Raw genomic sequence first — 24,523 nt, 5'->3', positions numbered from 1 at the left:
CAGTTAAAGGTATAGTGGAGGATGTTCTTTTTCAGGGTGGATCATCAAAATAAGTGGTCCTCCTAATTGTCAATCGTTCTGGTGATGTGTTTACATATGGACGTCCTACGTGCTCGTCCCCATTTTGACGTACCGATGGTGAGTCTGTCAAAGGGGAAAAATTGCAAATCTTCTTTGGAAAGTAAGCTTGTATAAGTGATGCAAACGGTAACATTTAAACGAGGAGAAATGGGCTTGTGCATGCTCTCACAGGCGTTTTTTTTTTTAAGTGGAGGGGGTGGGTCTTTTCAAAGATTTGTAAAAATCCTCCACTATACCTTTAAGGTTTGAATATTCCTGTTGTTGACTGTTGTTACTTTCCTGCTAACTGTAAACCACCCTGTTACTGAGCCGCATCCTGCTGAGAATGAGTAGTGATAACAGGGAACACGGCCAGCCTGTTCATATCCAGATGCCCTTAGATCATCCAGCTTGAAGGGGTGAGCTCGGGAAAAGCCTGGGAGGCTGACTGGAACCCAGGTGGTCCTGCTCAGACAGATCGCTGAGCTACTAATGACTGACAACCTCTACTATAGAGATTTGTCAGGCACTTGAAGAGCAGAAAAAGCTGCAAAACATGAGTGTGTGTGTGTGTGGAAGAAATGTGGCCATCAGAGGAACTTCAGAAGCAGGAGTAGACTTTGTACAATAACCACATTGGTGGACCCCCCATGACTTCCCTTCGCCCTATGCTACCGCAAACCAGCCCCCTGCTAAGTGCATGAGCTGTTGGTTAATTGTCATGTGGTGAGGTAAAATTACGGGTGCGGGAGGTCTCTGCACCTCCACAAAAGTCCCCGTCTGCTCCCCTCCCTCATGCTACCACCCTTCTTCATCCTTCCTGCAAGTTACAACTAATTCCTGGAGCGGCGCAGCGAGAAAGACGCTGCTATCTCTTATTAAGACCCGCGACTCGACACCCCTACCCACCCCACCCCCTTTTAAGTGCACACACTCTCACATATACAGTACAGTCTCATTCAGAGAACACAGAGGGAAAATAGTAGAGGGTGAGAGAGAGAAAATGGGAAGTAGTCAGCACGCAGGAGTTTTTTTTTTTTTCCACCCCTCTCTCGCTCTCCCTTTCCTTTTTTCTCTGATTTGCCGTGCTTTCCTCAGAAAGCTCCATTGTTCCCCTAGCCTAAGTCTCATCAGGCCTTTTGTGACTGACTATCACAGCGGCAGGCATAGAGCTGGAAATGTATAAATGGTATCATGCCTTGTGATTAATGGCGGTGCTTATGAGTCAGGTCTGATAACGGGCCTGCTCTCTACTCAATTTCAGATACCGTTAATGGAATCTGTCTTCTGCGATTGTAATGTGAGAGCGCCTAATTTGCTATGGAGCTTGAAGCTGTCACCGGCAAGGGATTGTGGGGTCATAAGGGACCTGGCAGCCGTTTGGCCTGCAGCTTGTATCTGCGGTGCTGAATAGAGCAGCTCTCTGCCTGTCAGTTAGCTGATAGGCTGATGAGGACTCTAAGCCACTCCACACAATAGTGGAAAGGGCCATACTGCCTGACTTCCCTAATTGTCGAGCCTGCTCATGTTTCAGAGCCAACATGCTGGGGACTGGGTTGCCTTTTTTTCTTTCTTTTCTTTCCCATCTCTCTTCATGAACTTTTTTTTTCATTTTCCTGTATTTCCTACATCCATCCGCATGCTGTCTTACCCCTTTAATACACACTTTCTGCACCATTTTCCTTTTTCTCCCCCTAATTTCCCCCCCTCTCTGTTTCTCATATTAATAAGTGGTGGGTCTTAGAGTATGACAGATTATCCCAAGTTTGCTTCAATTACCGTAGAGGAGATGGGAACTGCACCGGAGTGGAGGGAAAGGAAAACTTTCCTGCACACATTATATTTAAGAGGCTGAGGATAAAGTGCTATCTGCACCACAGTGGTTTCTGTGACCATCTGTTGGAGATCAACCGGCTGCTGGTAGCAGAGTTCTGATGAAATACCTAAAATCACACAGAGTGTTTTTCTTTTTTGAAGGTCTGGTCTGGGAAGCAAAAATGTGTTAAAAGGAAGATTATCTCTGGTCCCTATTTTAGTCTTAAAGAAGTTGGGGATTATTTGACTGGAAATTTTGTATGAAGTGTAAATGTGCTGATTTTGTTGTTTTTATATATATATATATATATATATATATATATATATATATATATATATATATATATATATATATATATATATATATATATATATATATTTATACACTACCGTCCAAAAGTTTGGAGTCACCCACACAATTTTGTGTTTTCTTGAAAAGTCACACTTATTCACCACCATACATTGTGAAATGAATAGAAAATAGATTCAATACACTGACAAGGTTATAAATAATGATTTGAAATAAGATTTTTTTTACATCAAACTTTGCTTTCGTCAAAGAATCCTTCATTTGCAGCAATTACAGCATTGCAGACCTTTGGCATTCTAGCTGTTAATTTGTTGAGGTAATCTGGAGAAATTGCACCCCACGCTTCCAGAAGCAGCTCCTACAAGTTGGATTGTTTGGATGGGCACTTCTTGCGTACCATACGGTCAAGCTGCTCCCACAACAGCTCAATGGGGTTCAGATCTGGTGACTGCGCTGGCCACTCCATTACCGATAGAATACCAGCTGCCTGCTTCTGCTCTAAATAGTTCTTGCACAATTTGGAGGTGTGTTTAGGGTCGTTGTCATATTGTAGGATGAAATTGGCTCCAATCAAGTTCTGTCCACTGGGTATGGCATGGCGTTGCAAAATGGAGTGATAGCCTTCCTTATTCAGAATCCCTTTTACCCTGTACAAATCTCCCACCTTAGCAGCACCAAAGCAACCCCAGACCATCACATTACCTCCACCATGCTTAACAGATGGCATCAGGCATTCTTCCAGCATCTTTTCATTTGTTCTGCGTCTCACAAACATTCTTCTTTGTGATCCAAACACCTCAAACTTGGATTCATCTATCCACAACAGTTTTTCCAGTCTTCCTCTGTCCAATGTCTATGTTCTTTTGCCCATCTTAATCTTTTTCTTTTATTGGAAAGTCTCAGATATGGCTTTTTCTTTGCCACTCTGCCCTGAAGCCCAGAATCCCGCAGCCGCCTCTTCACTGTAGATGTTGACACTGATGTTTTGCGGGTACTATTTAATGAAGATGCCAGTTGGGGACCTGTGAGGCGTCTGTTTCTCAAACTAGAGACTCTAATGTACTTATCTTCTTGCTCAGTTGTGCAACGCAGCCTCCCACTTCTTTTTCTACTCTGGTTAGAGCCTGTTTGTGCTGTGCTCTGAAGGGAGTAGTACACTTCGTTATAGGAAATCTTCAATTTCTTAGCAATTTCTCGCATGGAATAGCCTTCATTTCTAAGAACAAGAATAGACTGTCGAGTTTCAGATTAAAGTTATCTTTTTCTGGCCATTTTGAGCGTTTAATTGACCCCACAAATGTGATGCTCCAGAAACTCAATCTGCTCAAAGGAAGGTCAGTTTTGTAGCTTCTGTAATGAGCTAAACTGTTTTCAGATGTGTGAACATAATTGCACAAGGGTTTTCTAATCATCAATTAGCCTTCTGAGCCAATGAGAAAACACATTGTACCATTAGAACACTGGAGTGATAGTTGCTGGAAATGGGCCTCTATACACCTATGTAGATATTGCACCAAAAACCAGACATTTGCAGCTAGAATAGTCATTTACCACATTAGCAATGTATAGAGTGTATTTCTTTAAATTTAAGACTAGTTTAAAGTTATCTTCATTGAAAAGTACAGTGCTTTTCCTTAAAAAATAAGGACATTTCAATGTGACCCCAAACTTTTGAATGGTAGTATATATATATATATATATATATATATATATATATATATATATATATATATATATATGATATGATATGCATTTGTAAGGACAGCATGGATCTGTGAAAGCAAACAAAAACAACCTGATAAATATCTAGCTAGAGTAGAGCGACTTCAATCAGCCAAAGATCAGCTGATACTCCTTTGATTAACTCTTGATTGGTTAAAACCATGTAAAATCAGATTATTATTGATCATTCAATAAATGCTTTAAAACTAAGAACTCCCACATTTGTCAGCCTATGAAGACATCAATTCACAGCATGTACTTAAAAACCCTTTCTTAAATTCACTAAAGATCAGAGACACTCATTTCCTGTTTAAAACGATAAACCTGCAGAGCTTCCTTTCCTCTTTTAACATTTATTTTTCATTTAAAAAAAATCTGAATGGATCAAATTTGGAATCAGAAGGTGAGAGTTGATAGAGCGTTAGTTCATTAATAACAGCAAAGAAAAGCCCACTTGGTGCCACTCTAAAGTGTAGCTTGTAAAATTATGAAGTCTCATCATTGGTTTTGGTTTGAGCACTAAAGATGCAGGGGTAAATCGTTCCACTCTTTTCTAATTTTCTACCACACCTTCATTCAAACTTACGGTATATGTCGCCATTGTTTAGTGTTGAAATTTGTACTCACTCAGAGGAGGAGAACTCAACTGGGCTGTTCTCCATTTGAGGTTTTTAGAACAAAGGCTTAAAAAAATCCTGTTAATCCCAGTTGTAGTTGGAATTAGTTTGGAAGATCAAAACCAGAAATCCATATTCTTGACATAAAGCTCTTGTCTCTGTCTTTCTGAGAAGTTAGCTAAGGTTCCTTCTCTACATTGTTAGGTTGACAGGCCCTGGACCTGGAGCAGTCCTGGCTGGAGGGCTGTTTGCCGTGTCCAGGCTCAGCTGGCAGTGGTCGGTGGTGGCCGAAGTCTTCACCCTCAACAACCTTTTCGTTGGCCTTCTCTTCTTCTTGATTGCCAGTTTCCACTGTGCTGAAACCTCCATGCAGAGGAAGAAGGTAGTCCAATGGAGGACATCATACAGTAGCTAAGCACTCATCCTCCTTTAATTGTCTCAGATGTTAAACTGACATGTGGTTCTTGTGTTTTTCAGATCACACGTTGGGGAGCATTTTGCTGCGGTCTGGGGTTGTGTAACCAACACACTCTGGTCCTGTATGTTCTGGTCATTATCCCCTGGGTCCTTTACCGACTCTATGTTCTGAAGGTAAGTCTTTGGGCACCTGAAGAGGAAGTCTGATATGGACTTACATACAAACAGTGAATAAACAATGTGTGAATACTTCTAACAAGGTGATTTGTGAAACATTTATTTAATCAGGAGCTGTCTTTTGTTGGTGTTGTATCTCTGGGATTATGTTTCATCTGTGGCTTTTTGCCATACATCTACCTCCCCGTCTCATCCTTCCTAAACACCGCCCGCTGGAGCTGGGGGGACCAGACCACCCTCTCTGGGTTTCTGACCCATCTGCTGAGGGCAGAGTATGGCACATTCAGCCTTGTACGTGCTGTTTTTTTCTCATTATATGAATCAGAACATTTTATTTTATTAAAAATGTTCCTATAGTATCTGGATGATTTTTAGATCTGTACTTTTCTGTTTTGTAGGCAAAGACAGAGACCTCTGTGAATCTGAGCACAATGCTGCAGTAAGTTTATTAACCTCACCTTAAATATTAAACGTTTTAGAACATATTCATTTTTAAAAGATATTTGCATGTAGTTAACATCTACCTACCTTTGAGTTTTCAATGTTCAAATGAGTTCATAAACTCACTAAAATTCTGAGAAACCTCAGATCTTTCATAGAGGGGCGGTCCTGCTGAAGATTCAGTCAGCACGAGGACTAAAGTCATATAAATCTTAAGTTTTGAAAGATTTCCTGTAGTTTTTCTTTATGTTAGGTAGAAACAGAATTTGCCAAACAACTTCAACAAATTTAGTTTAGATCAATTAAGTATTTCTCAAGTCAAAATTCTAAATTCATAGGATGGACCCAGCTTTTATGTGCACTTCATAAATATACAGTAGTATTGGTGTCAATGCTATTTCAGAAGGACTGTTAGCCTCAGCTGTATCCCTTTGAAAATCAGTTGTTTTTATAGTTTTTGGGTTTCGTGTCCAAGTTGCAGACAATTTAAGGTCAAAAAAGGACATTGCTCAGGATGTTGAAGAACAGGCCTCCGATCTCCTAAGGCAGCGGTGGGCAATTCCAGTTCCTGAGGGCCGCTATCCTGCAACTTTTAGATGTGTCTTTGGTTCAGCACACCTGAATCAAATAATTAGATGATTGAGAGGACTCTGGAGGAAGTGACTGCATACTAAGGAGGTAACCGAGCCATTTAATTCAGGTGTGTTGGAGCAAGGATGGATCTAAAAGTTGCAGGATACCGGCCCCCAGGAACTGGAATTGCCCACCCCTGTCCTAAGGTCAAGCCTTGCTTCAGAGGCTCCTGACAACGACAGAGGGCCCTGAATCAAAAGTGGTACTTTTGAGCTGGAAGGGTGTTAGCAGCTGTCCATGTAGACAAGCCTTCTAATGGAACCTTTTATGGTGATAAATGATAAACAAGCATGTTTTATTGGACCCCAGGTAATGCTTCAAGCCTAAGAGCGCATCAGTGGCAGCATCTGATGGGCTGATATCCTGCCATGGGTGGTAGCACATAACACAAAGGTAGTGGAGTAATGAGGTAAAACTGTGTCCGTATTTATCAGCTTCACCTCAAATGAACAACTAGATGTTTAAAGCTTGACATGATCAAGTGTTGCAAAAGAAAATTGATGCTATTAACACATCCACATTGATTTGGGAACAGATAAAGACAAACGCTTTTCAATGGTCCCATTCTCTAATGGGCTCCACTGGTTTTAAATATAATCAGGTTTTCATTGACTGTCAATATGTATTTTTCTTCTATATAAAGAGGAAATCATTAGCTGCAAACTAGGAGCATGTTTCAGATTTAGGGCTGCAGCTTATGATTATTTTAGTAATCTAGTATTCCAAGGAATAATCAAGTCATGCGTACAATTTGGCACATTCTAGATATATATTTCTTTAAATTACTAAAGGTTATTTTTATAAGTGATGTTGGTACATTATCAAGAAAACACAATGTGTTAAAAGTTATATTCCTTTCTTTAAAAAAAACCCCCAACATATAATAATAATACCGTAGTATAGCATGTCTAGAGCACACTTGAATGTTATAGGGATGGATGCATCTGCATCTAAAGAAAAGTTATAGCGTCAAAAAGTCACCATCTCAGCATGTTCAGCATGTTTTGGAAAGAAAGCTTGTATGAGTGATGCAAACAGCAGAGGTGCAAAAAATATACTTTATTGTATTTTGATTGGATTTTATGTGATACATTAACTTACATTCATAACCAAGTGGCTTATACTGACTTTGGAGGACCTATAAAGATTCGGAGTTTATGTGGAGGATTTTAGTGGTCCCCACTACAGATCTGGTCTTTTATAATCCCCCTTCACACACCATCCATGCAGTAAGGAATGGGTATGGCTGCAGCGTTTTCCTCATAGCCAGAGCTGCAATGTAAGGTCTTAGTTCTTAGGATGGACCAGTCAAATTACAGCCCTCATTCTGTTAGAGTTTATACTGCAGGTCTGGAAAATATCTGTTCAGATGCTTTTCAGCCAAACAGACTGAGACCACTGGCTTAAAAACCCTAAAGGACTTTCATCAGTGGTTGCAGGAAAAAGTGATTTAAATGAAATGCATACTTCTGTTTGCATATAAAATGTTGAATATCATTTTCTGTCTACATCACAATAACATGGGACTTTGTGTTGTGAAGCTTTGCTTCAGCCTTCAACTCATTCCTTTTTTTTGGTAAATTGTTGTTTTATTGTTGTTTCTTTTACTGTTTCCTGAGTTTAATGTTGGATAATTGACCAAAAATAAAGTGAAGTGTTGTTGTATTACAGAAAATCCCAGTTATATATGCCGATGCTTCTGATTGTAACATGTCAAATAGCCAAACAGTTTAGTGCTTATAAGTTTTAAAATTGCTTAGTGTTTTCTGATAAAATAAGGAAAACTTACTTGAATCATAATAAATGACTATATAGAATTTTTAATGAACATTTCCTGCTTCATCTCCAGAGTCTAACTCTCTGTTAACTTCCGTATGTAAAATGGAGCAAAAGAGAAGCTGCAAAGTAAAGTAAAGGCTTTGATCTCAGGCACACTCAGAGCACATTTAGGTCTGAAGATGGAGGACGCAGCCACTCAATGCTTCATGGTTATGGTGGTTTACTAAGGTTTAACTGCAGACACGCCAATCTTCTGAGAGAGCCAAGAGTCGGTGCTGCATCCCTTCTTCCTCCCCTGCTCAGTCTGGCAGCTTTTGTTCTTCCTGTTCCACTCTCTCCCATCAAAGAACTCAACCTGCTTATGGGCCAAAAAAACGCTGTGTACTGTTTCTCTTGCAGTTAGAACTGATCACTCAACTCTAGTGGTGAACCGTGACAAGCTGTGATGACAAACACTGCAGCAGAGCTGGAGAAATTGTATTTTTTCCCCACAAATAAATATCCTCCTCCTGCTCTTCACCACCGCTGCAGTCATCCCACTGCTGCTATCTTTCTCCAACTGATGGGATATGGGGGGGGGGGTTCACTCTAGGACCCCCCTCTGCCAGCCACCCACCCCTTCCCATCACCCCCGCTGCTTGACGGACACGCACACCTTCAATATGGGGAAAAGAGACGAACATGACAGGCATGTCGCTCTGGAGACGTAAACCCGCCGGAGACGTTGAGGCACACTCACACAGACACAGGCTCGTGAGCACATCACACACTGTGTTCATTGGGAGATATAGAGACTCAATAAGCTGTCAAATAGAGATGGGTATTAAGGAAGAGGCAGGGAACTATCTCTCTGCACTGAGCTAGCGCTTTGTGAATGACAGGCGCTGTGAGGAGAGGGCAGGGTTGCCGAGGACGGATGACACAGTCATTCGTATCTGTCAATCCGATTGAAAGAAGACGCACACAGTCCAGGGAGTTTGTTTTCATAAGGGAAGGAGGGCATTTGATAATTGCTGTCCTTGACTTCAGTAACATTAGGCTAATTGAGCTCGTCTTTGGTGTCCATCACACTCCATATATCAGAACACGTGTGTTTTTTTTTGTGTGTGTAGGGCCCAGCTGGACCACTGCTTGGCGGATCTCTCTCCTCCCGTTTTGGTTCTGGCAGGAATAGGCCTCCTCCTCTCTTCGTGGGACAGGTATGAGCAAGATTGCAAAAAAAAAAAAACAACCAAACAAACACATATTTAATCCTCTGGAGTGAAAGACTGCAACAAAAACCACTGACAAAACGTTGATCCTGAAGAAAAAAAGCACAAAAGGAATCTGAAGCTCTTCACTGTCAAGCTGTCGCCACGCTCCACTTTCAGATGGAGAGGAGTTGATATTTATTTTGGATTAAAAGAGAAAAGTGTTTGCATGTGCCTGTAAGTCATTGTGTGTATGTGATGATGGGATCCAGTAATTTCTTACAGTGGTGGCTAGGGTTGGGAATTGAAAAGATTTTCACGATTCCGATTCCCTTTTCGATTCTATGAAACGATTCGATTCTTAATCGATTCTTTTTTCGATTCCAATTTGGGGGAAAAAGGAGAACAAACAGTTTGATTATCAGAATCAACTTTGTTTACTTAACTATTGCACAATCTTACAAACTCAAAAAGATCAAGATGTCCACAGGAAATGTGAAACTGGAGTAACATCTGTGTTTAAATGAAAAATGAATACAAGAACAAACTTAATAACCAACAATGTCTAATAACAAATGATGGGATAATAACCTATTTTAAATAACAAAAAATACTAATTATAAAACAGTAGTAGGGAAAATTAACAGTTCTTTTGCAGAAAGATGAGCATATCTGCTTTTTCTGGAAGGATACGGGATCTTTCAGCGCTTATGGTGTCTCCAGCCGTGGAGAACACCCTCTCAGATGGGGTGGAGGAAGCCTGCACACAGAGGTAGTTTTCAGCCAGTCAGATAGCAAGGGCAGCGTATCTTGCTTGTTCCACCACCACAGTGTGGCGCTATCCCTGCAGGGGATGGAGGGCAAGCTTTTATAGAGCTGGATTTCCTGATCTACCCTCTGGGCTAAGGAAAGACGGGGCTTTGATTCACAAAGTGACCGCAGCACGTTGTCTTCCTCCTCGAATAGTTCTTCCAACTTGCGTAACTTGCGTAACTTGCGTAAGTTGCGTAACTTACGTAAAAAACGTGACGTAAGTCGTGCTCCCCAGAGCCGGCGCTCTCGGCTCTGGTGCTGCGGGAATCGAAAAAAGAATCATTCAGCGAGCTGCCAAACGATGCCATGGAATCGAAAAATACGGAACCGGTTCTGAACAGGAACCGGTTTTCGATTCCCATCCCTAGTGGTGGCTTTGCCCGGGTCTGTGGGGTGGTGCTGATAAAGCCTGGTGCTGCCCTGGAGCTCTGCAGGGCTCCATCCGTTCTCAGCTCCCCCCCCCTCTCCTGAGGTGAACTTTGATAAATCAGACAAACACATGAAGAAGACCAAGGTCAACACTTGGCATGCCAAAGGGAAGCAATGCAAATTTCAACCCATACTGTGTTACAGTTAAGTTTTTATGCAAGAAATTCTTTTTCAAAATTTAGAGGTAAATTTCAAAACTGTAGAAATATATGAAGGTAAATGTTTCAAACAAACTTGCATATAAAACACCAGCTGATGGAGACTGTCAGCATCTAATTGCTGCGGAGCTTATTTTGACTGAGGAGCGTTTTTTCAGGTTCAGATGACGAGCAGTGTGTTTTTTTGCTGGTCTGTAAGCATATTTAACAGCTTTACTGTAATGAGTTTGTGATTCAGAGGCTGGCAGCAGCTCTTTATGACTCAGTCTGCATTAGAAATCAATCATGCACCTCTTAGCTTGCTAAAATATACAAGTACCCTGTTAGCATTAATGATTATTTAATCGTTTGCCAAACAAGTGTATATTACCATTAGCATACAGTAGTTCTGTGTAGAAACAGTGATGATAGAAACTTTAAAGTGCAAAAGAATTTAAATGATTTGGTGTGTAATTGTTGGACCTCCTTTCAATACAATCAGCTCAGTCAGATTGATGGAGAGCCACAAATGTTCAATTAGATCCTAATTAGGCAAGGTCTTTGAACGGTCATTTTAACACATGGATTTGCTTTTATCAAACCACGCATCCTTTATGTTTTGAGTCTTGCAGGTTTTGCTTTCTTTCTTTTTTATATATCATAACAGCCCTAAATTTATCTCAACTCAACTTTCTGTCTAACCTGGCAGTAGCCAGATTGATATGTGTAGAACTGAGTGGATTTCTATGTTATCAAGTCTGTCCGTGAAAAGGAGGGACGTTTAGTACAATACTTCGAGCCGATTGGATGACTAGTTAGACTAGCTAGTACCCGCCTTCCATAATACGGTTTCAGCCAATCGTCGATAGGATTCATCTGCAGCTTTTTGAGTGATTTCACAACTAGCGGAATAATCTGAGTAATCTCAATTTTTCTAAAGACTGGAAGAAGAAAAGCACAGACATCTTTCCCATCTACAAATGCAAAAAGTGCTTCTCTTTGCTCCTTTTTTAAACAAGAAATTGTCTCTATTTTAGCTAAAACCGAGTTAATTACGGTGTGGACAGATGAGTCCTCCAGCGTAGCCATGTTTGCAATGCTCCAGCAAGTCTTTCAAAATGGTATGGTTACTTTCGGTCAGCTTTGGACAATTTCCCCTTAGACTTTGACAACTTGTTTTTTTTTTACAGCTTTCAGAACATTTCCAACCCATAAAGTGCAGCAGTGATCAAATGTAAACAGTTTCCCTTCCCTGCTTAACCAAATTATTCCCACAGAATGAAGCTGCTTCCACCATGTTTTACCATGAGGATAGAGTTAACGCTGATGTGAAGTTTTATACATCAGCCAAATGGTTAAATGTTACTCTGGTCTGATCAGTACCTTTTTCATCATGTTTTCTGTGTTCCTATATTGCTTGTTGTGCCAAACTCTGTTCATGTAGCGAGTATTAATTCAACAGCCTGGATGTTGCTTTATACAGTATACTTCTGTCCCAGTCTACCTCACAAATTGATCCATTTCTGCTGCAATCATTCTTTTTTTGATGGTGCTGTTTGTTCACTAATGTTCCCAACCTCTGAGACCAACAAGATTTACATCTGAAGGCAATAGGATTTAGTTTAAAAATGTAAACATGATGCACAATGCAGTTTATGGGGTACCGTATTTGATTATTGATTACTTGAAAATGAAAGCGAATGAAATTTCTGATTCCTGTATGATCGGTGTTCTTTCCTTTTTAGGACCTGCTGCTCAGTGTCCCGGCTGCTGACTGCAATGCTGATTTTCTACTCTCTGTTTTTTGCCTGGAGAGCTAACCTGGACATCAGCAGACCTCTGCTGCTCGGAGTGGTAGGCAGCAATAGTCACATTTCAGCCGCCTAAATGTTTGCTGATTTCTTTTAGATTAAATGCATTTGATCTTGAGTAAATATGATCTTTATATTTATGCATTAAATTTCATGCAGGTGGAGCGCTTCTGGCTCCAGAGTGACGCTGTAGTCTGCGTGCTTGCCGGCCTTGGTTTGAGCCACACTCACACTAAGTTGGAGAGGTGGCGTGGACATGGGGGGCTGTGGAAGACCGCCGGCTGGGTTTTCACTTTAGCGCTGCTGGGACGAATGGGTCACACCAACCACAGGTAAACACAGCAGTGTTAGAATAAATAAATTTGTCATTGACTTATGAGGCAAACAAACACGTGCCTGTGCTGCCTTTAATAATACAGCAGGAATAATTAGGTTTTATTGGATGTAAAACAACAGACTGTCAAACAAACATTGTATAACTTTGAAAATTAAACAGTTAAAATTGTTGCTTGGTAGTTAAATGAGAACAGAGTCTGAGTAAAGCAATGTCAGCACTTTGAACTTTACTTTAGAGTAATCTGCCCTGCAGTATTTCTGCTCTGTAGATTTGTAGTTAAACACTCCTATGTTGTTTGGGCTCAAACTCCAACTCAGTTTTGTAACCTTGCAGTTTGCAGACAATTACAGAAGTAATTTTACAACAGCAAAGATTTGTATCACAGTAGACATAATTATTATAGCTGCATTGTATTGCACTTCCACGGGCTATTAGTAATTCCAGGCTCTAATTGTGTTTTTGCAGCAGGCACTTTTTTTAATTCTGTGCAATCTTTGGCCATTTATCTCAGTTAAACGGTACTCCTGCTGCAAATGTTACAATGGAACCAAAACAAATGCACTTTTATTCACCTAGAAATTTACTGCTTTTTTTGTTTCTTGCATTTTGTTTTGTTATAACCTATTATTTTGTTAGTATTTTACTTATAAAGTAATACATAATTAAGGAGTGGAAGTAATAGGATGCCGATTTTTGGCAAGTTAAAAAAGTAAATCTGAAACATTTAATCTAAGCTGTTTGAGCTTTTGCTATATGAAGAAAAACGGTAGACAACAGAAGTTTAACCATCAAGTTTATCAAGACTTACCTAAACGGCCTGCAGCAGTAATTGCAGCACAGGTGATTGTAGTAAGTGCTGAGTCATAGGGGCTGATTAAGGGTATGAATACTTTTATTGAAAACTATATGAGGAAAAAAATGAAGTAGTTGTTTTCTTTTTACTTTTGCCACAAATACCCACATAGATGCATGTTTTTTTTTTTCCTGAGTCAACCTAATTTGTTTCTCCTGCACCTCATCCCACAGTCCTGAACTCCACATGTCAGGTTTTTCCTTTGCTTGCATGTTAGTAAAAGCTAAAGAGAGGCACGGTTAGCATGCAGATTCCATTTGTAGGGCTCAGTCTGAGATGTTAGCTGTCCGAGAATGCAGATTACAGCAGAGGAGCGCCACAGAGTGCCAGACAGCCATCACAGAACGGCTTTGATCAGCGAGCAGAGCGTGGCCTGTGCTGTCAGGCCAATCACACCTGTCTGCCTACAATTGGATAGGCAGCAAGAGAGCTGTTTGAAGGAAAGGTGGGAGTGCGCTGATGACTTACCCTGAGAACACACACATGAGCATACACAGCTGTATAATATATATATATATATATATATATATATATATATATATATATATATATATATATATATATATATAAAGGCCTCTAAGTAAAGGTAAGAGTGGTCCTATTTCTGAATGATGATGATTGAATGCATGACAAACGTTTCAGGGAGTGTGACCAGAGCGGTAACAATGTGGTGGAGCGATTCGGCAGGGAACTTTTGGCCTCCTTCCCAAAAGACTCACTCATCCTGACCAGAGGAGACCTGCCAGGAAACTCTCTGCGTTACCTGCACTACTGCCAGGACATCCGGCCTGATATCCGCCTGATTGACCAGGAGGTCAGACCCTCCATTTCTGTTGCCTCTATTCACTATCCAACTGTTCTACCTACACCAATCTAAAGCAAAGACTCAATAAAAATCATTTAGACTCTTTAAAATACCCATTTTAGTAAAACAAACCAAATGCTTTACATTTTAAATATCATAAAAATTATCTTTCAGATAAAAAGGATAATAGAATTAATATTTGATATGGTCTAGCTGATGTTGATTTACATGACTTTCTTTCTTTTTCCTAGATGATGACATATTCTTGGTATGTGTCCAAGCTGGGGGAGCATCTTCCTGGGGTCCATTTTCCGGGTCGCTGGTGGGACCCGGTTCAACGTGAAGAAAAGGACACCTTCAGTCTTGAGCAGTTTCTCTCCCACAACATGAAGTGAGTCTCTAAAGCGCAGGGAGGGAGCAGTGAGGAGAGGAAGGATGGTCTGAAGAGCTAAATAGGAAGATGTTAAATGGAGCAACTGTACTGGGAGGGTAACAATGGTCCAAATGAACAAGTGGGTGATCTAACGAAGGAGAGATCAGTAGGGATGGTCCACACAGCGGTGAGTGCAGGGAGAAGATAAGCCCACTGAATTGTTGAGGCTGTAAAAGAGTTTGATGAACCACAAAAGTCAGCTAATCTACTGGATTTGGTTAAATGGTCTCTGGTGGACTCAACGCTGCTCCCTGTTCTCGTGTCTGCTCCCCCAGATGGATCCAAGACCCTGCAAATGCTTTGTGGCTGGCTAATACCAACACCACCAGGGGGCAGTGTTTGACAGGCCAAAATAATTTCCTCTCTGTGGGGTAGTACTGACCTCTGGGATTACCCCTGGGGTTGGTGAGCTGCACAGGGATATAACTACCCAGAAGGTGTTTGGAGGAAATGCTTGTATGTTTATTGTTTCCTATCATAAATCACCTGATTTTACCCCATAGGAGGGACATATTTGCCTGCATTGGACTGACTGATGGAGATCCCAGCTGGGAGCATAGCTTCTCTCGTTGGCCTCTGGGCGTGTGTGAATACCTGGTCCCGGCTCACAGGCAGTTTCACCCAGAACAGTGGGCTGAGCGCACCTGCAGCATCTATAACTGGAGCGAGCCACACAACAGGTGACTGCTTAAAAACAGAAAGCCATGATCACTATAGCAGCGTGTCATAACCTGTCAAAATGCTCATAAATTCTTATATCAAAGTATCTTAATGGAAAGTTGAGTGGAAGCTTTATTAAAAAAAAGGATATCTACACCCTTGAGAGGTTCATAAAACACAAATTAAAGTGTTGGGGAAGATTGATGAGGTCTGGACTGAAGCTGGAGTCAGTTTTTCAAGAGCTAAAGAAATCTCTAAGGTATGAGATGCCATGTTTCCTGTTAGGGCTGCAACTAACAATTATTTAGCACATTGATTCATCTGTTGATAATGTTTTTGATTAGTCGATTAACAATCGGATAATCAAAGGTCCCATAAAGAAGACTTTTAACGAAATTAAACTGGGTGAAACTAAAACTTTTCCACTTGAGGAGTTCCTGATAAAACATATTGACAGACAAAAAAGTTTTTTTTGTCATAAATGCAAAATATTTATTTTATTTTTTCCAATTTTGTTATAACTGCTGCTCAAGGTGGGTCGCTCTGGGAGCTAAAGACACGTTTTAGAGTCTCTACACTCCAGTTACGTTTAATCGATTAGTAGATTAGTTGATGATTATTTTAATAATCAATTAATCCAATAAATTGTTTCAGCCCCATTCCTTGTGTTAAAGTATAGCTTAAGAAAACTTCAGAAAAATTATTCACTGGACTGAGGAAGAGGAGGACAGCACTGCATCATTTAAGCAATTTTATACATTAGGATTGATAAAACTTTATTTCCATGAATCCATTGTATGCAGGGACATCAGTCCATTCCTGTGTCCTTTTTGTGTTTGTATATAAACAAAAGACAAATCTCGCAACATAAATCCACTCGCTCCTTTTCGTCTCTGTGGTCTCCCTTCCTCAGACTCCAACTGTTTCTCTCCATTGAGTTCATCCGCTGCTCTCCCTGCTGCAGTCCTCCTCTTTGTGAATTCAACCAGAGCAAGACATTAGGCCCTCAGCCATTTGAAATGAGACTGAAGATGAAAAATAATGAGTTTCTTATTGCATTTTGTCAATAAGTGTGTCAAAACTGGAATTAGTCAAAGCTCCATATTCTGCTGCTGTTGCCAGCAGCCTTTCTTTCACTTAGATATCCACGGCTGAATACTGTGACATTATTTCCTGCGCCCTTACGACAAGTGTGTCCGCAGATGGCCAGGAGCCAAATATTAGCCGAGAGACCTTGCTGCTAAAATATTCTTTTGAAGAAGGGGTCAAGCTTTTGCACTCGGGAAAGCGAAGAAAGGCAGATGTGGTTTAACTGCATGTCTAATGTGTTAGCTGGTATTGTTGCTCACTCATTTCATGTTGATGCATGATTTAAACCTGCAAAGTTATCATTTATAGTGACAGGAATTATGCATAAAGGCATGCCTGAAGCTGCTTTGAATAAAGTGTTTTTTTTTCTTCTTTTTTTTTTTTGCTTGACTTTGAACAGTTTTCATCCTGCATCTTGGGAGCGAGTTGCTAACGAGGAGATGTGGCAAGCGAGGTATGTTAAAACATTTCACAGAATATATGGATGTCCCTGTATGGTGCACATAAAAAGCTGCGTCACTATGCACCCTGTGCACCGAGAACATCTCCATAAACCAGTCTGGTGTGGTAGAGCATCTGCATGTACATTCTGTTCGGTGGCTGCATCTACATAAGTCACTCTATCGTAGTGGTGCGTTTGAGAGTGTGGATCTGCATGACTCATCCATCCAGCACTTAGCCCTGAGCCTGTGTGCTTTGTTTCAGGATGAAGACAGCTTTCTTTCTGTTTGACCTGGCAGAGAGGACGCAGGGAGAGCAGAAAGCGCGTCTCTTTGAGCTTTCTTACGCTGTAAGCCTTAACCTAATTAAACGTGTATCAGACAGATGCCCACACTCAAATACTGTTTCCATTTGTTTGACACTCTGTTATATACAGCTCTATACAGAAATTGTCGGGGCCCACTCAAACTACCCTCCAAACTGGGACAAGAACCTTGCTCTGGTGTGCGAGAGGCTGCTCCGCTCAGGTCACCGGGGCTACAGTCCGGACCACCTGCTGACCTGCAGCATTCATCACTTCAGTCTTTACCTGCAAAAGGATCCCACTGATCCCCAGGCGGACGCCATACGCTCAGCCGTGTCCCACCTGCTCAAGGAGAGAGACAGACTACGCCACATCCAGAAGAAAACTCCATGAGTGAATTCTTGAAAGCGGCATGGAATGAAACACCAAGAACTTGCTCCGAACCGACCAGTGCTCGATTGTGCCATTGAAAAGACTTCAAACTATCCTTCCTTTAACATTTTGATACATGCTGTCTTTTTACTTTAAATTAAATGATTATTTTTTGTCACAAAGGTTTTTCATTGCTCTGTTTTTTTTATGTGTTCTTCAGCAAACAAAAAAAAATGAGGATGCATTTTTACTGACAACCATTTAAAAATATGCATTAGTAGAACTATTTCACAATATAACCCCAACATCTAGATGTTCCCTTTGGATTCAATAAGAAAAACAAACACATAGTAATGTGTTATTAATAATTAAAAATGAATTTCTAAAATCTCTCATTAATAGTATTCTGGAAAGTCATTTTTGCGTTTGTACTCAATAACGTCCATATGGCCTTATTAAGTCTGACTAGCTTTCCTATCCTCGCTGAAGATCATACCCACAACATGACACTGCCATTAGGCAAGGCAAGCTAATCTGTGTAACCCATTTCTACAAGAAAGTTTTAAGTGGTTTAAAGCAGTAAATAATAGGAAAATAAAAAAATGTAAAAGGTAGAAAATGAAAGGTTGCACTACAGACTTAAATGGTTTAGTTGACAGTTTAAATTGAGGATTTGAAAGTCATGATTTAAAGAAACTCAGGAATTTTTGCAGTATTCTGTTATTTTTCTCTCCAGATTAGTACGAGATGAAAACTGAAAGCTGGTTCTGCATTTTTGCTCCGGGTCTGTAGAGTAGCCTTGAGCCAGAAGACCTGAGAGGTCTGATTGATGGGCTTAGTTAAGACTAGCAGAAGTATGTTAAACTCTGAGAGCCACAGTAAGGACTCTAGATATTGGATGATGTGCCTGCCGTAGTTTTAGTGAGAATGCAGGTCTGTTGAACTATTTAGTCCAACCGATGAAGACATTGTTGCATTTATTAACTAAAGATAATTGCATGGGTTAGTTGTCCCTATACGGGCATTAGTCTGAGATGTTACTCCTAAAATGTTTGTGGGTGATAGAAGGCCAACAGTCTTTACGTGCCTTTGAAGGTCTACATTCATCACGTGACTAGTGGGTTCATGGTTTTTAGGGACTTGGATAATTGTTAAAGGCATTATCAACACAGCAAGAGGACTCTACAGACTTAGCCATATCCAAGTTCAGAAAATTTTTATATTTCTGTCTCACATGGCTGGTGTCTTTGTGCCAAGTTTCTTCCAGCAGAGCGTTGGATCTCTGCAGCTCCTCCATAGCTACCATTGGCTACTTGGTGCCTGTTTACTCTACTGCATGGTGCTGTGTGTTTTACTAAGGTTCTCTTATTAACCTCTGAAGCCTTTACAGAACAGCTGTCTTTGCAGTGAAGAGGCGGACTCATTTTACTAACTACCTTCTGGAGATGTGCAGGCTCATTCCTTAAAGAACAACAAGAAGGCTTATTTTCTGTACATTTTTAAAATAGGAACATATTCAATTTTAACGAAATTTCAATAGGTGACCCTAGTTCCCCATTAAATTTGGAAAGCTCTAGATAAAAAAATAAATAAAAAAAAAGCAATAAACAATTGATATCAATAAGGAACTGATGAAGAGTGACTCTATTCTTGGTAGGTGGGGTAAATCTGCACCAAAGTGCTGCAACAATAAAACAGACTGAGCTTTTCTCCTGCAGCACCTGTGCTTTTCACATTAAGTTCTAAGTAAGAAATGGACCGAAGAGAAATGCTGATGGATGAAAACTTGTCCCTATTTCTTAAATAGAGCTTCAGAGGAAACAACAACTCACAGTCTCATTTCTGACCAACATGTGAGCCAAAAGCCAAAATTATGGTGTTTTTTTTTTTAAATATATTTTTAGCTACTCTGTCTTTTTCCTCTGCTGGTCTGCTGTTTGAGCTTTTAATGTGGAGATTATATTACCATGGCTTCTGATCTAGTTTCTTTTACTCACATTAGGATGCCAGGGCCGAGATTGAGGGAAACCCAATTTAGGGGCAGAAATGGTGGATTAAATGTCTGTTTAATCTGGGGCAGACTTACACTGCCATGCCATGCAGTCTTCAGTACACATTGCAAGCCATAAACACGACCCCTCTATCCCTCCATCACTTTGTCTTCGATGGCCCTTTAAATGTTTAAAACTAATGGATTCAATAAGTGTTTTTTTTTCCTCTTTTCCTTCCTAACAAGGGAGTCATAATCCCTTCTGGATTTAAATGAAATATGAAATGTCACAATGCCAGAGACCCTTTTAGAGGTGTGGTTCTGTGTGCATGCATGTTGGTATTTGTGTGTACACATGGTTAAATCCACACTCAAGCTTTTCCTGCTGCCAGAGATGCACGTAAACAAATTTGATGAACAGATTGGTGCAACGCAAAACAGTATGTTTTGATCATTAGTGAGGTTCTCTCATTCTACCTCCGGGGGACATGCATCGACAGTCAGACCCCAACTTGTATTCAGTCACAGAGAGAAAATGATGGAAAGCAAATCCAAATTATGTGTGCCTTCCCAAACTTCTTTTTCTTTTTTTGTAAATCTGACCTGCAGATACAGATTTCAGCTAACTGTTCTCTTTGAAAGAACTGTAATAAAAAAAAAAGACATATAAACAGCATGATTTTTTTCCCCCCAGCCTTCCGACTTTAAAAAGTTATCGGTTGTAATGCAACCAAGGCTATACCGTAACACTGTAAAAGAGCAGATTTAAAAAATATATATATTTTTGCAGCCTTTACATTTTAGAATAAACTCATATAGAAGTAGACACTTCAGAGGGAATTTTAGTAAGTCTGCCATGTTGATAGTGGAAAGTTTGCCTTAAAACTCACTACAAGTATGGATGGGAACAGTTTTTTATTTAATAAAGATAACTCAAGTTTTCTTTTAGCTAATTTTTATTATTCTCTTTTTTTTTTAGCCAGTTTCCACTGTCTTTTGTGTGGTAAATGTATTTACTCCAGCAAACCCTATTAAAATGATAGTATTACATCCCCAAATAACCTGGCACTCACTGATTCATTTAAGTCAAGGCAAACGAGGTAATGAACCATATATTCATATGTCTACAGAAGCCTCCAGCTGGGATTCAAACCCAGGACTCTCCACCTCCTGCACAGTGCAATCCATCTCTTTTTAATCTATTTTAATCTTAAACGATAAAAGGATATGAAAACTAATCATGGTTTTTTAGATATATATAATTTTGCTGAATTAATATAGTTAAAGCCAATGATAATAACAAATACTATAACCTCTAATGGTATTTAATTTAGTTTTAGTTAGTAAAACATATAAATTTTCCCTGGACAGACATCTATGGCGACCTCTGTATATTTTACGCTGCTACCACTTACTCTGGTTGCCTTCCTGTTACCTGCAGAAGTGTTGCTCTTTCATTTCCTTCAGTCTGAAGGAAGGGCAGACTCACTTGCTTAAAACATGATGGCTTCCTTTGAAGTTGCTGGTTACACTCACTGCTGCTCTTCAACAGCCTTTTCTTTAAGATGCCTCAGTAACATGAAAATGGCATCTCGGCGTGATCCCAGGATCTTTGCTTCAGTCACACATTTTTTTTAAATGTTTGTGTTTATTCCTAGTGGCGTGCAAATAAAATTTGTCATCTACATATTATTTTATTTCTTTCCCTACAAGATATTTGTTATGCTGTTGAAGAGGCCTGCTGTTGGAGATACAACTGGATGGGAGAGAACAGCAGGTAGGAGAGTGGTTTTCACAAGATGTAATCTGCCTTTCCCGTTGCTGGCCTTTTTAGTGGCTGTGAAGTGATTGGATGATGAGATTTGACCAGCAGTTGCAAAAATGGTTTGGTGCTTCAAAAGGCTGTCTAAAAATGCAATTTTTTTAATAGGCTGTTTGTGCTTTTCTGTCATATATTCTTTAAAAACATCTGATTTGATCCTAGAAGAAAAAAAGTATAGCATTATATTTTATACCTTCTTCTGTTACAGCCAGGCTCCCCTGCGTCTCCTTTCCTCTCACCAGTCTGTTCTCCCCTTCTCCCCTGTTTTTGAGAGTCACTTGCCCACCCTAAATCCGCAAGCTGCCGAGGATTGTGGGAACCCGTGGAATCGCCGTGACCAGGGATGCAGGCAGGGAGCCACGGCAATGCTGGAATGTGGGGCGTCTGAGGAGATAAGAGCTGCAAGCCCGAGCCATGGAGGGAACAGGGGTGCAGTGAGCATGGTGGAGAGAAGTGGTGGTGGGGGGTTTGAACGGCAGAGTGAGGAGGGTGAGACGGGAACAGGGGCGGCTGCATGCCGGTGAATGGGGAGACAGAAACACAACGCCATAAACAGCCAGAGTGTATGAGTGAAACGAAGAAAGAGGAGGGAGCACGCTGGAGATGGGAAGCCAGCCTTATTCCTCTTTGCATTTCATTTACATCCTTGGCCGTATCGACCAATCGGATTGGGAGCAAAGCCCAGGGCTTAGGAGGGGAATAAAAAGACAAAATGCCTTTGCTGCTCTCATCCCTCCCTGATAATACCCCTTCTGTTTTTCTTTTCTCCTTTTCTCTCGTCTATAAGTAGATACTGTCCGAAATGCCAGCAGAAAAGCGACACCTCCGCTTGCTGTGTATCTCAGATAGACCGAGCGGGAGCAGGGGCTGAAAAGACAGCTTTAGCGACTGGGCCTATCTCCACTCCTCTCCCTGGCTGGGCTGGATGGAAACTCGGAGTGGAGAGAGGCGGAGGGCCTGGGTGTGTTGGTTAGTGCTTGGGAAAAGAATAGAGGGTGTGAGAGGCATGATATACTAAGCTGGCAACAGATTTCACAGAATCTTACACTTTGAAAAACTTTGCCTCAAGATCCCTTTTCTAAGCATGAGAAACCTGTTTCAAGGATGTTTACCAGGTACCACCCATCTTTGTGAAGGTTGCAAATTAGTTCTGCTGAACTTTACATATTTTTAGCTAAAGGTTGCTCACTGTTATTCTACTCTTTTGCACAAAATTGCAGGATTTTCTAAAACCTGGTTCTCAGGTTGAATGAAGGGTTTTCTTACTCAGCTTATCAACGTGTATTGGGTAGAATTAGGCTTATTAACATCAGCCTGTGCTGTCTTGATTGACTTGTCTCCAGTTTCAGTTTGCTGTTACTCTCCAGTTGCATGCCATTGTTTGTGTTGATGATGGTCTTTGTATACCAGGCCCGGTATGTGTTCAGGTTTATTTATACAGGTGTTTGCAGGGCTCTTCATTGTGTGTCCTTGTTTGTATGGTTACTTTAGGCTTGTCAAGTGTTTCTTTTTTCAGTTGTAAATCCCCTTTTAGAAGTATTTATACCTGAGTTTCGTTGCAAACTATTCCAAAATCCATCCATCCATCCATCCATCCATCCATCCATCCATCCATCCATCCATCCATCCATCCATCCATCCATCCATCCATCCATCCATCCATCCATCCATCCATCCATCCATCCATCCATCCATCCATCCATCCATGGGAAAACCAAATGGCGGGGTACAACCTGGACAGGTCGTCAGTCTGTAAAACAATTGACCTCTTTTTTTACACTGATAAAAATCCGATTTGAGCATTTTTATCCAATCTTCCTAAATCAATATTTTGTAAAACCCTGCTTTTCTCCAGTTAGAGCCACAAGTCTTTTTGGGGTGCATGTATACAGCATTGATGCTCAAGTCAAATCTTGCAGAACAACAATCCTCTACCTTTTAACACTGACTTTTTTCAGCACGCCTTCACCAAATATTTTGTTGGAGCAGGGATGTCGTTCAGCTGTGCTGATTCCTTATAATGAACTATTCATTAAGTTCCGGTGGTGTAGGAGAAAATGGTGCAGCTCAAATTGTAGGATTGTAGCTTTTGAAGCCTGGAGTTGGGCATCCAACCTTTTTTTTTGTTTTGCCACAGATTCCTCATTGGATTTTTGGTGTGGATTTGACTGGACCATTCTGACATAAACTGCTCTGGCTCTATGTTAGGAGTTGCAGTTATGTTGTAAGTTAAGTATTTGCTGAAGACTGAAAGTTTTTTTTACAGCTCTGTTTTTAGTACCATCAATCTCCGTTATTTTTGACAGACATTCCTATTCTTTATGAAAAAGAATGAACGCTTTTTTAAACTCTCTTTGACTATCTTGGTAATTTTTCTGTGGACCAGAAGCCTTATCCATGTTCTGCTCTATGGAAAACCTTTCAGATACTAGTAGAGTCTGTTACCTACCTGCACCCGACGCTCTGAAGTGATAAGGTCACCTTAGGACCCCTCCACCTTCACAGCTTTCTCATCTCTCTCAGCTCACACAGCCTCTCCCCTATAGTAAATCAAACCAAACAACTCAGGCTGATGTCTGAAGGATTAGAGGTCAGGGGGTTGGGGAATGCCACATCTAGTTTCTTCCAGAATCATTCTTCAACCGTGTGGTAATCTCTGGCCCCCGGCCTTGCATACCTCCACTGGTGTCCCTCACTGGGAGGTGGCATTGCCATGCAGGTCCTCCTGCTGGGTGAGAGAAGCTGACATAAGGGAGAGGTGTGACGGCGTGAGAGAGGAGTGTCCTTTATGTCCTTTATTCTCACCCCGATGCGTGCAAATGCATCTCATCCACAACGTTTTAGTTTCGAGTTTCTCCCTCCAAGTGTACTGTGTTGTGTACTTTGAGAACACATCCGTAAAGTTGGTTTAATCTGCCAATTTTTAAATGTGAAATAACTTTGACTTCTTCATGGCAAACCGAATATTATCCGCAAGTTCCTGCTGTTATCTTGTGTACACACATTTGTTTATTTGATGCAGCCCCTCTCCGCTACAGCCCTTTTGTATATCAAAGACAGCGGTGC

At 40.8% G+C, this 24,523-nt stretch overlaps 1 protein-coding gene across 1 annotated transcript in view; it reads left to right on the top strand.

Annotated features, from left to right (window-relative positions):
* The window catches only part of tmem260 (transmembrane protein 260), a 37,020-nt gene extending 19,191 nt beyond the window's left edge, over positions 1–17,829 (top strand). Inside the window, exons 5-17 of the mRNA XM_038291513.1 lie at positions 4,729–4,906; positions 5,002–5,115; positions 5,230–5,409; positions 5,517–5,557; positions 9,084–9,170; positions 12,286–12,394; positions 12,511–12,683; positions 14,184–14,355; positions 14,598–14,737; positions 15,283–15,459; positions 16,929–16,982; positions 17,234–17,318; positions 17,406–17,829. Of these exons, the coding sequence (XP_038147441.1) occupies positions 4,729–4,906; positions 5,002–5,115; positions 5,230–5,409; positions 5,517–5,557; positions 9,084–9,170; positions 12,286–12,394; positions 12,511–12,683; positions 14,184–14,355; positions 14,598–14,737; positions 15,283–15,459; positions 16,929–16,982; positions 17,234–17,318; positions 17,406–17,666 (1,771 nt within the window). The 3' untranslated portion in view covers positions 17,667–17,829. The remainder of the gene's footprint in view (positions 1–4,728; positions 4,907–5,001; positions 5,116–5,229; positions 5,410–5,516; positions 5,558–9,083; positions 9,171–12,285; positions 12,395–12,510; positions 12,684–14,183; positions 14,356–14,597; positions 14,738–15,282; positions 15,460–16,928; positions 16,983–17,233; positions 17,319–17,405) is intronic.
* The last annotated feature ends 6,694 nt before the right edge of the window (positions 17,830–24,523 follow it).

This window comes from Cyprinodon tularosa, unplaced genomic scaffold (assembly GCF_016077235.1).
Source record: "Cyprinodon tularosa strain WSP-4 unplaced genomic scaffold, ASM1607723v1 ctg3, whole genome shotgun sequence".
Classification (NCBI taxonomy): Eukaryota; Metazoa; Chordata; class Actinopteri; order Cyprinodontiformes; family Cyprinodontidae; genus Cyprinodon; species Cyprinodon tularosa.
Note: the sequence above shows the minus strand (reverse complement) of the source record. Positions and strands in the feature narration are given on the sequence as shown.